The following is a 12,939-nucleotide window of genomic DNA, read 5'->3' as shown; positions in this document are numbered from 1 at the left end:
AAGAATTTTATTTATTTGAAAGACTGCACAGTGCACAGGCAGGGTCGGGGGGAGGGCAGAGGAAGGGTAAGAAGCAGACACACCCCACTTCCGACTGAGCAGAGAGCCCACTCAGGGGCTGGACCCTGGAGATCACAACCTGAGCCGAATGAAGGCAGACAGTTAACTGACTGAGCCCCTCAGGTGCCCCACTTTTGCCAGATTTTGCATTCTTGGCTGGCAGTTTTTTCTTTCAGCACTTTAAAATGTCATCACTGCCTTCTAGCCTTTAATATTAGCCCAACCTTAAATTCTTTTTTTTTTTTTTTTTTAAATTTGACAGAGATCACAAGTAGGCAGAGAAGCCGGCACAGAGAGGAGGAAGCAGGCTCCCCGCTGAGGAGAGAGCCCGATTCAGGACTCAATCCCAGGACCCTGGGATCATGATCTGAGCTGAAAGCAGAGGCTTTAACCCACTGAGCCACCCAGGTGCCCCTTAAATTCTTTTTTAAAGATTTTATTTATTTATGTGACAGAGAGAGAGCAAGCACAAGAAGGGGGAGTGGCAGGCAGAGGGAGAGGGAGAAGGCAGCTCCCTGCTGAGCAGAGAGCCCGATGCAGGTCTCGATATCAGGACCCTGGGATCATGACCCGAGCCAAGCCACCCACGTGCCCCCCAACCTTGAATTCTTAGATGAACACAAGCTGGCTTTTATAATACATTGCTGCATTTTATTTCTGGGGTTTGGGTAAATTTCTGCATCTTATGTTCATGCTTGAATTAGCCCCTAATGTTCCTTTTATATACTACCCTTGTCTGGTTTTGCTATCAGGTTATCCTAGCCCCATAAAATATATTAGGAAGCATTCTTTTTCATATGGACATCCTGTAGCACAGATAATTACTGGGTATAAGCATTTTAAATTTTGTTAGATAACACCAAGCCATCCACCAAAGGGCTATACCAATTGATACTCCTCAGTGTATAACAGCTTATATTCTCCCATATTCTTGCCAACACTGTTTTTTAATAACTTTCAAAAACTTCTGATGTCCAACCAGATGAACAAAAAATAATACACACACTAAAAGTGAAATAAAGCACCTTTTCACTTTAACTGCCATTTGTACTTCATCATCAGACTTATCTCCCCTTCTAGTGACAGCCCCCCCCCCAGTAAAGATCCCTGGTTTCTAGTCTGAAAAGTGGTCTAAAACACAAAATTTTTCTTGACCCCAAATTCCAAAATAAATGCAACTTTTAAATATCCAAAACTGTACTTGCCTTTTTTTTTTTTAAAGATTTTATTTATTTATTTGACAGACAGAGATCACAAGTAGGCAGAGAAGCAGGCAGAGAGAGAGAGGAGGAAGCAGGCTCCCTGCTGAGCAGAGAGCCCGATGCGGGGCTCGATCCCAGAACCCTGGGATCACGACCCGAGCCGAAGGCAGAGGCTTTAACCCACTGAGCCACCCAGGCGCCCCTGTACTTGCCTTTAATAAGGGAAAAAGTATTACCCCTTCCATGTTTGCCATCATCCAACTCACTTACATAAATATAGGAAATGTACAATTCCCTTACTATAGGAATAAAGTTCCACAAAGTCTGCTCACAGAAAAGAACTCTCAAAGCAATCACTATAATTAACATAAAAACTAAGTATTTGAGAATTTTGACTAGAAGAAAAATCAAGTACCAAGAGCATAATAATCTGCATTGATAATTATACAAATTGTTATCACATCTAATACATATAAAAATTCTAAAGGACCCAAAGATTAGAAACAGCTGCAACACAAGCATGAGGCATTTGGTATATGTTTGGGAACTGACAATTAGTGCAAACAAATAGTAACAATCAATGTATTTGTCCCAAACAGTGCTCACTGGCCACAGAAGACAGGATACAAAGTGTGCTAAACAAATTTATACCAAATCAACACTAAGGAAAAGAACAGCTTCAGGCTGTATGCCTCTGAGCAAACTTAGACAAGCCTAAGAGGTTAAAAAAAAAAAAAAAAAAAGCCCATCTATAAAACTGGGTATTCAGGACATGGCTTATGTATAAGTAAAACCAGAGAACATTATTACAAAGTTTTGGTGAAACATCCAAAAGATTAATAGAGACCGTTTATTTGACAAATTTTGCTTAAAAAACTGAAATGTTGGGGCGCCTGGGTGGCTCAGTGGGTTAAGCCGCTGCCTTTGGCTCGGGTCATGATCTCGGGGTCCTGGGATCGAGCCCCGCATCGGGCTCTCTGCTCAGCAGGAAGCCTGCTTCCCTTCCTCTCTCTCTGCCTGCCTCTCTCCCTACTTGTGATCTCTCTCTGTCAAATAAGTAAATAAAATCTTTAAAAAAAAAAAAAAAACAACTGAAATGTTACTCTGAATGGAGGTAAAAAGACAAATGCTTCTGAAAACACCCATGCTGAAAAATATTTACAGATTTCAATATAAAAAACAGGATGGACAGTACTTTTCCAGAATTTGCTATTAGCTAACCATGATCACATTAGCATCTCTTAAAATACTATGGTCTGTTCCTCAAAAGTTAAACAGTTACCAGAAGACCCAGCAATTTCACAACTAGTTATATATCTAAGAAAACTATGTTCACACAAAAATTTACACACAAATATTCCTTATTCTTAACAGCTAAATAGTGTAAACAACCAAATGCCCACCAACTGATGAGTGAATAAAGTGTAGTACTATATCCATACAAATGAAATATTACATAGCCATAAAAAAGAATAAAGTACTGATACATGCTACAACATGGATGAACACTCAAAACAATATGGTAAGTGAAAGAAATCAGTCACAAAGGTCACGTAATGTATGATTTATATAAAATGTCCCAAATAGGCAAATCCACCGAGAAAATAGATTGGTGGTTACCTAGAGCTGAGGGAATTGGGGAGAAAAAAGGAGTGACTACTAATGGATACAGGGTTACTTTTTGGGGTGATAAACAAGTTTTAGAATTAGTGGGGATGGCTGTACACTGAATATACTAAAACCACTGAGTTGCACACTTTAAAGGTAAAATTACAGGGTATATGAATTATATCTTTAAAAACACTACAGTTGGACGCCTGAGTGGCTCAGTCCGGTTAAGCTGCTGCCTTCAGCTAGGTGGTGATCCCAGGATCCTGGGATTGAGTCCCGCATTGGGCTCCTTGTTCAGCAGGGAGCCTGCTTCTCTCTCTGCCTCTGCCTGCCACTCTGCCTGCTTGTGCTCTCTCTCTCTCTCTCTGACAAATAAAATCTTAAAAATAAAATAAATAAATAACACTACAGTCTCCAGTGGCTCAGCTGGTTAAGGGTCTACCTTCAGCCCACGTCATGATCTCAGGGTTCTGGGATAGAGCCCGCATCAGGCTCTCTGGGCTCTCTGCTCAGCAGGGAGTCTGCTTCTCCCTCTGTGGTCCCTCTTTCTCGCTCTTAAATAAATAAAATCTAAAAAAAAAAAAAAAAACTTAGTCTCACACAGATAAATCAATCAAGAGTACAATTTTGAAAAAGGTCACAAGCAACTTTATAAAAACATTTAATCAAGATAAAGAACACACCCATCAGCTCCAAATGTTTTCTAATGCCCCTAGGTAATCCCTTCCTCCTGCCCCTAAAAAAACACTGATCTTCCTGCGGTTTGCATTTTCTAGAATTTCATGTAATAGCGATCATATCGCATGTACCTGGCTTCTTTTAATCGATTATGTTGACATTTGTTCATATCAGTGGTTTACGCGGAGTAGGATTCCATAATGTGACTATACCACAATTTGTCTACCCACCTACCTGTTGATGGGTTGATGTGGGTTGTTTCTAATTTTTAGCTATTAGAAATAAAGTTGCTATGAACATCTGTACACATATTTATATATGCAGATCTGTCTTTTTTTTTTTTTTATATACAGCTAGTGTGTTTTCTAAAGTGGCTGTACCAGTTTTACGTTCAGTTTCAGTTGTTCCATAGCCTCACCAGCAGTTAGTATGGCCAGTCTTTCAAATTTTAGCTATTCAGATAGTTGCATAGTGGTATTTCATTGTGGTTTTAACTTGCATTTCCCTAATGATTAATGAGGTTGAGCATTTTTTTTTTTTTGATGTTCAGCCTTTTTTTTGCATGTTTATTTGCCATCTGTATATCTTTTTTGGAGAAGCAAATTGTTCAAATCTTTTGTCATTTTCAAAAAATGGGTTTTCTTATTATTCCATTTTGAGTTCTCTGTATAGTCTGCATACAAGTCCTTCATGAGATAAATGATCTGAAAACATATTCTACCAGACTGTGGCTTGTCCTTTCATTCTTATGAAGACAAGAAGTTTTTATTTTTGATGAAGTCCAATTTATCAATTTTTCCTTCTATGGGTCACGCTTTTGGTGTCATATCTAAGAAATCTTTGCCTACCCCAAGGTTATAAAGATTTTCTCCTGTGTTTTCTTCTTCAAAGTATAAAAAAGCTTTACATTTAGGTTTACTATCCATCTTGGGCTAATTTCTATATATACTTTAAAGTATGTATCTAAGCTCATATTATTATACTGCAAATGTTTCAGCACATTTAAAAGGCCATCCTTTTTCTCCTGGATTGCCTTTGTACCTTTGTCAAAATCACTTGTCCATAGTATGTGTCTGCTTCTGGACTCAGGGTATTCTGCTCTTTTGATCTTTGTGGCAATAACACAGCCTTGATTACTATAGCTTTATAATAAGCTCTAAAATCAGGTATTAGTCCTCCAACATTTTTCTTCTTTTTCAAAGAAGTTTTAGCTATTCTACCCACCTTGCATCTCCATGTGAATTTTGAAATCTGATCTTATAAAAAAATTTCTATAAAAAAAGTTGACTGGGACCTTTACTGGAATTACACCAAATTATAAATGACATCCCAACAATATTAAGTTCACCCTGAGTGGGACATTTTTTCTCCATTTATTTAGGTGTTCTTCAATTTCTCTAAGTACATTTTGTAATTCTCCATGTTTGGATCTTATACATCTTTTCTGAAAAAGTATTTCACATTTGTATACTATTGTAAATTATTTTTTTAACTTCGATTTCCAACTATTGCTAATAAATAAAAATATAATTGATTTTTGTATGTTTTTTCATATCCTGTAACCTTGCTAATAAATTCACTAACTAGTTCTAACAGCTCTCTTACAGATTCCATCAGGTTTTCAAAATAAAAGATCATGCCAACTGTGAATAGTTTTACATCTTCCTTTCCAATCTGGATACCACTTACATCTGTCTGTCTCTACCTATCTTACCTTATTATACTGGCTAGAGCCTCCAAAACAATGTTGAACACAAGTGATGAGAAAGGACATCCTGGTCTTATTCCTGATCTTAGCTAGAAAACACTGTGTTTCACCATTAATTATGGTATTAATTGCAGGATTTTAGTAGATGTTCTTTGTCAGATAAAGGCTATTGCCATCTACTTTAGTTTGCTCAGAGTTTTTATCAAAAATTGATGTTAGGGGCACCTGGATAGCTCAGTCAGTTAACCATCCGGCTCTTGATCTTGGCTCAGGTCATGATCTCAGGGTTGTGAGATCAAGCCCCAGGTTGGGCTCTGTGCTGGGCATGGAGCCCGGTTAAGATTCTCTCTTTCTCCCTCTGCCCCCCCAGGAAAGCATGTGCTCTCGCTCTCTCTTTAAAAAAAAATTTGGGGGTGCCTGGGTGGCTCAGTGGTTTAAAGCCTCTGCCTTCAGCTCAGGTCATCATCTCTGGGTCCTGGGATCGAGCCCCGCATGGGGCTCTCTGCTCGGCGGTGAGCCTGCTTCCTCCTCTCTCCCTCTTTGCCTGCCTCTCTGCCTACTTGTAATCTCTGTCTGTCAAATAAATAAATAAATCTTTTAAAAAAATAAAATAAAATAATAAAAAAATTTTTTTTTTAGATTTCGTTAAATACTTAATCTGCATCCACTGAGATGACTATAAGGTTTTTACTTTGTAGTGTACTATGGTGAGTTACGTTGTTTGATTTTTCAAATGTTGAACTAACATTCAAATTATGAACTAACATTACAAATGAAATAAATCTCATTTGAACATGATGTCTAACCCTTCTCATATACTGTTGGGTTCTATTTGCTAAAATTTTGTTGAGGATTTTCACACCTATGTTCATGAGGGGATACTGGTCCATAGTTTTCTGTTCTTGTAAAATTCTGCCAGGTTTTAAGGACCTAAGTTATTTTTATTTTTTTAGAATTTGGGGTGTTTTTTTAAGTTAGTTAGTTAACTGTTTATGTATGTATGTAGGTAGGTAGGTATGTAATCTCTACACCCAACATGGGTCTCAAACTCACAACCCCGAGATGAAGAGTCACATGCTCTTACGACCGAGCCAGCCAGGTACCCCCTAGAATTTTATTTTCAAGAAATGTTTGAACAACTGCTTAACAAGTTCATCTACATAACAAAACCAATTTTCTGGCTAATCAGTAGATTTCCAAAAAATTATATAATTTTTATTCTTTTTAGTGTAACTTTTCACAAAGTATTCCATTTGGGAAGATAATTATATGGTTATTACATGGTTATAATGGTTGTAGAGGCATTCTACCTTTAATGTGCCATTGGTAGCAGAGTTAAATGACATTAGATTAGCAGCTCCAACCACCTTTTTATCTTATTTTGAACTGTGTGTGAACGCAAAAGGAGCCTAACTTTTGGTCCTTGCTTTTTAGATATTGGAGACCTAAACTGTATCTTCATCCTGAGAAAGGCAGTAGCTTTTTTTAGCAAACAGGCAAATAAGTGCAGGGGTCCCATTTACCATGGAAACAAAGCTTCTACTTAGAGGTAGAAGTATGGAAGGTAGAATAAAATTACTGAAACCTAAAAGCTAAGCGGACAATTTAATAGACCCATACTTTAAGAGATCTGTCTCCAGGAAATAGAATTGTTCAATAAATTAAGGAAAATTTAGAATAATTTTTTAAAACAAGTAATAATAAACATTAGAATGATTTTAAGGAGCAGAGAAGATAACTGAAAGAAAAGTAAAAAACATGCTCATCCTCAATTCAATTCAGGGGTACCTGGAATATAAGACTTAAAAGTAAATGGAGGGATGGCTGGGTGGTTCAGTCAGTAAAGCGTCTGCCTTTGGCTCAGGTCATGATCCCAGGGTACTGGGATCGAGTCCCACATTGGGCTCCTTGCAGCAGGAAGCCTGCTTCTCCCTCTGCCTGCCCCTCCCCGACTTGTGCTCTTTTTCTCCGACAAATAAATAAATAAATAAAATCTTTTAAAAAAATAAAAATAAAACCTTCTTATTAAAAAAAAAAAAGTAAATGGAAATTCAGAGGTTTATAATATACTGCCTAGGAAAGAAAGGGCCCTCAAAAAGAAACCTCAACACTGCAGCTGCAACCATGTCGAATTCCTAAATTTGACCAAAATACAGAGCTCAAATGCCATTCACACACAAAATATATGACGCACACCCCTATTTCCCCAGTAATATAAACACTGTGCCATAAACAATCTCCTGAAAGGCACCTTTTCCCAAATAAGCTTAAATTTACAGGCCATGGACTCTGGGAAACTGGCAAGACTGACACCAAGAATATTTTGTTTTACCCTTTTTCCTTCTGTTACCATTAAGTCTGTGGTCTTTGCTAATTTGTGGTCATTGGTATGAACTTAGTATGCACTCAATTATGCAAACAGTTATTTTTTTCAACAAATGCGAAAAGCTCAAGAGTTTTACTTGACATTTCCAAACTGACTGGATGTGAAGCAGGTAACACGAAATGAGCTCTTCACACTAAAAAATGAGACACACCAAAGATTTGGTTGAATTAATCCAAACTTTAAGATTCAATCCAGGTTGCAACAGCTCGAAGAACCCAAACTCTACTGGCATCTGGCTGAGACTGAGAATAACAAACCAGTAAAGAATGATTAACCCAGGGAAGGATGGTTTAAAATCTTTAACTTCTTTTTACTAGATTGAATCATGTAAAATTGCCATTTTGGTGGGTGTGCCTGGGTGGCTCAGTTGGTTCAGTGTCCGACTCTTGATTTAGGCTCAGGTCATGATCTCAGGGTTATGAGATCACACCCCACTTCAGACCATGTGCTCAGCGGCAAATCTGCTGGAGATTTTCTCTCTCTCCTTCTGCTCCTCTCTGTGCTCCCTCATGCAAGCACATGCTCTCTCTAAAATAAATAAATCTTTTTAAAAAACATAATAAAATAAAATTGCCATTTCTGGAGGTCAAAAATAGTAGAATATCAATTTTATTTAGTTCAACATAATTTATTTAATATTGTTTTTTATTATTTCAGAGCCTTCTCCACAGGCCCCAGAAGCACACACAAAAGAGCAGAGTCTTTCTTCATGAAGGTAAAGGCAAAATTGCTATCACATATTACTGATCTCCCCAAGATGCCACAGTCACTACTCCCACACTCCTGCTAACTTCAGGATTAAGTCACTAAACCCAAAGTCAAGAGGGAAGAATCAGATCTCTCATTTCCATCGCTGACCTCTTCAATCATTCCTCATTATTCTTCTCTACCAGAGGAGTAATGTATCTGACTGGTGAGTGGCAAGAGCCTAACATCTGCTGATTTACCATTCAGTCATTCATTTCTCCAACGGATGGGGTTCACGTATTAGGAAGCTACACAAATGCAAAAAAAAAAAAAAAAAAAGTTCTGAGTATGAATGCCTTGTCTGCAACCTCTAATTCTTAGGTAAGTCATCCTATATAGACTTTGGATGTCCATTTGGCCACAGATCAACTATGTTCTCCAATACGGAAGAATAAAACTAAATTTTTGTTTCTATCTGTCTGGCTTCTGTATTTCTCAATGTGTTCTAGATTCAGAGGTGGAGGGAAGAGATACAATCAACAATGAACTATCACACATAACTAGACATGTTTAACATAGGATAACAGTTTAACACAGTACAGGCATGAACCAATATGAACTCATAAAATTTATATTCTTTTAACTACAAGGAGACAAAAAAGTTTTTTTACATAACCCTAAGTAAATGTTAAAAAGCAGAAATTCAATATAGTATTCTCTGTGAATGCCTCTGAAAATAGTTATAAATCATGTAGGTGAAAAATGTAAAATATGCAAAGAAATAAAGCTAAAATAATGAGAATACAGATTTTTCATTTTTAAAAATCTTCTTAATGCTGTTATAGTATCTTTCAGTATCAATGACTCAAGACAAAACCTGAAAGGAAATATGTGGAGAAAAGAAGCTCCTGGAATAGTGGGACTCCAGATGTTTTCAGTATCTTTTTATTGTCATTTTAATGCTACATCATGTACCAAAAGAAATTTTATTTAAATAAATACAAATCAGACTGCTCAGAGCACCCTACCTTCATGTATATACCTGGGAGTTCTGCTTCCAGGAAGCCACCTATCTTATTTTCTGCTAATCAGAGGCAGCAGCCACAGCCATTCTTGCACTGAAGTGATCCATTTTGGTAAGCTGAGACTCTTAGATCAGATGTCTCAATGGCACCAGGCCATGGTCAGAAGCTTTCAAGTAATCAATGAAACCCTCAGGCAGCCATGGGCTCAAATCACCAGGCTACCACCAGGAACCTCAATACAGCAATGCCCTTCCTCCCTACAAACTGCTAGCAACATTTTTAGATTCATTCTCCACTGATCCTCACACAATACTCAGACAAAACTCCCATTTAACTAGCAACCCTCCTCCCACCCTCACTCCAACTTTTTTTTTTTTTAAAGATTTTATTTAGTTATTTGACAGACAGAGATCACAAGTAGGCAGAGAGGCAGGCAGAGAGAGAGAGGAAGGGAAACAGGCTCCCTGCTGAGCAGAGAGCCCTATGTGGGGCTCGATCCCAGGACCCTGAGACCATGACCTGAGCCGAAGGCAGAGGCTTAACCCACTGAGCCACCCAGGCGCCCCCCTCACTCCAACTTTACCCACTCTATCTCCCGACCCAAGAGCCACTTAATAAAAAAATTTAAAAAATCAATACTAAGTTTGTTAAAAGTTTTGCTTGGACTAAGCCTCTTCTATCATACCTAGTATTTTAAGAATTCAGCTATTAGCAAATGCTAATTATAGAAAATAACATCATTTTTGTACAAGGAACTCTGGCTGAGGAAAACTGAACAAAATTCAGCATAAGCTTTTGCTAAAATTATAAACTAAAATATGGAAAAGGAAAATAACTTTGGTTTCTATTTATAATTTTCTAAGTGTTTTATCCAGGGACATGAGTCTAAAACCTTATAGCTTATGAATATTATTTTGAGATAGTTTTTTTCACCTCATTGTGTATTTGAATTCTGTCTACCATGTAAGGTTCCAATACTCGATACCTTCTTTTAACTTCCTCATGAAGGAGTTTTACCTTTTCGACGAAGTTCTGAGAATGGCTAAAATGTACTGAAATTCACTGCATGGCAGGCACATTGGCCTACACACCTAGAATGTCTTACTTCATTTAACCCTCACAAACCTATGAGGTAGATATTATTTTCCCCAATTTACAAAGAAACAGAAGCACAAAGAGATTCTAAGTAATTTTGCCCAGGTTACATAGCCAGTTAAGTGGTGGACCCAGAATTTGAACTCTGGCAATCTTGTTCCAGGCATACTACTGTGTCATTTGACCTCTCTCCTCCTAAACACTTCAGTCTTCCCAGAGGCTACAGCCTACCAATCTCTCCCTTCTACTGTACTTGTTATATACCTCCCATAATAAGCTTATCACACTCTCTGTATACTCTTTGTTATTTTCCCATTTGCTTCATGTGTTTGCACTTGTTCCCCAACGAAATTTTAAGTTCCTTGCAGGCAAGGTAACCATGACATTTGCTTCTTGTCCCTACTGCTAGAAGAATGCTGTGTATGAAACATTTAGCTAAGAAGCTGACAGATTTAAATCCCTGGCAACTTCTATATCATAAAGACATATTTTTTTTTCTATTTTTTAAATGCAAAATATAATTAGAAAAGGAAAAAACTGACATACTCAGGCATGATAACAAGGGATCTCTACAGAGGGAAAACTGGGCATAATCGTGCCCTTGCTATAAACCCTAAGGGACATGAAGCCACAGGCTATGATTCAGCAAAATTACTTTAACACCTGAAGGATAGCTCATGTCATCAGTGACAGATTTAGCATTACTAAAGTTAGGAAAATACTAAAGTATTTATTTTTCTTCTTAATGCATCTCCCCTGGTGAGTCATATCTATAAAACTGACAGACCAATGTTTTTCCATTTCCTAAGAGAACTAACATATAAAGAAAATCAGATAAAGTTTCTTCAGCATATGTATAATTAGTAAGTGACAATCTATGTTATCGGAAATAACACACACAGGGAAATATATAATAAAATTAAAAAGGCTTCCAGGTCTGGCAAGAATAAACTTTAAATAATGTTTTTCAATACATCAAAATGAGAAAATAAAAATACGAGTTCAAAGACACAAAATGTCTTGCAAAGCACACTTTAACCAGCCCATGTACTAAGGCATTTCAGACTTAACCAAAACACTTAAAACTGGATGTTAAGAACTATACAGACCATAAGTAAAAGAAAGTACCTTTAGGAAAACGGGAATTTTACTCAAACATTTTGTCAAGATTCTTGACTATAATTCTAACAACATAAAAATCTGGGGGAATACAGGTCTTGAAATAATTTCAGAGGATGAAGGAGAGCAGCTTAGGGTTTTATGGGCTGCTTCTTGAACACCAATTGTCCAATGTACTGCTAACAGTTTTACTTTGCACACAAATAAATAAATACAAAAAATTTTGCTAGGCTTCTAGGCAACTGAGATATCTTTGGAAGAGGCTAATGTGATCCCGAAACACACACACAGAAACATCATGATTATGGGATTTAATTTTTTGTTCTTTTGGCATCTGTTAGCTTTCTAAAGCCAACTAAATTGTGTGGCAATAGAAGCAAAACAAACCAGTGTTTCTCATAGGATGAGATAGATGGCCTGCCTTTTACAGGGTATAGTCTCTAAATGATTAAAAATAGAGCATTTAATGCCATTTACTTGTACACTTAAAAATGGTTAAAATAGTCCCCCAAAAAATTAAGCAAGAGATTTTAAGTTAATGAATAAAATTAAAAAAAAAAACTACTCACAATTTAATGTAAAACAGTATTCCAAGATGCAAACTAATGCCTCATTTTCAAATCATAGTTAAGATTTTTTTCCCAAAACTATCAATGCTACGTTATGTATATAATGGGAAATTAATTATAGGTCCCACCTTGAGATCTGGAAGGCAAGTAAATACCATATACTTAATCTGGCCCCCAATTCCAATCATACCAAACCACCATGTTTGTTAGAGGCCATCTCTAAAAACCAGTACCTCTGTGTAAAGCTGAATGGTGACTTCAATTACAACTCATTCTGGCCTGCTACTTCCTTGGCTGCCACATCACCAAAGCAGAGTCTATAGCACTGTTATTTCACAAACACCACAAGGTTTTTTTTCCTTTTACACCATATACACAATTAAGGAAGTAGAAAACAATTGGAAACAACACGAGGTTTAAAACAGCACAGATCAAGGAGGTTCCTCTCTTTGTCAAGGGTTTACCAAAAGTAACATGTCAAAGGCCCAACTACTAAAAACACAAATCTTTCTAAGGGCTACTCTTGCCCACACTTTTCTTATACTTTCTGATGTTCTGCTGCACTGGCAGGTGGAACTCTGTCATGGTTTAAACATCCACCCACTATCTACAGAATCCCTACAGCCAAAGGAAAACTTACCTCTGCAAAATGTGTTGATGTGCTATTGTCTATCCGGCTGCCACCACCACCTAAAAAACTGAAGAGAAAAAGAAATGAGTACTGATTCTATTCCTAGGAACAAGCTTCACTCCCAGAAGCTAAATATAGAATAGTACAATGAGAACAAAGCCCAATAAG

The 12,939-nt window shown here is 37.3% G+C and overlaps 1 protein-coding gene across 1 annotated transcript in view; it reads right to left on the bottom strand.

Moving 5' to 3' along the window:
* The window catches only part of LOC111161959 (ring finger protein 115), a 70,090-nt gene that overhangs the window by 31,478 nt on the left and 25,673 nt on the right, over positions 1–12,939 (bottom strand). The window contains exon 3 of the mRNA XM_022526056.1: positions 12,781–12,838. Coding sequence (XP_022381764.1) covers positions 12,781–12,838 — 58 coding nt within the window. The remainder of the gene's footprint in view (positions 1–12,780; positions 12,839–12,939) is intronic.

This window comes from Enhydra lutris, unplaced genomic scaffold, assembly GCF_002288905.1.
Source record: "Enhydra lutris kenyoni isolate GAN:26980312 unplaced genomic scaffold, ASM228890v2 scaffoldscaffold88, whole genome shotgun sequence".
Taxonomy (NCBI): domain Eukaryota; kingdom Metazoa; phylum Chordata; class Mammalia; order Carnivora; family Mustelidae; genus Enhydra; species Enhydra lutris.
Note: the sequence above shows the minus strand (reverse complement) of the source record. Positions and strands in the feature narration are given on the sequence as shown.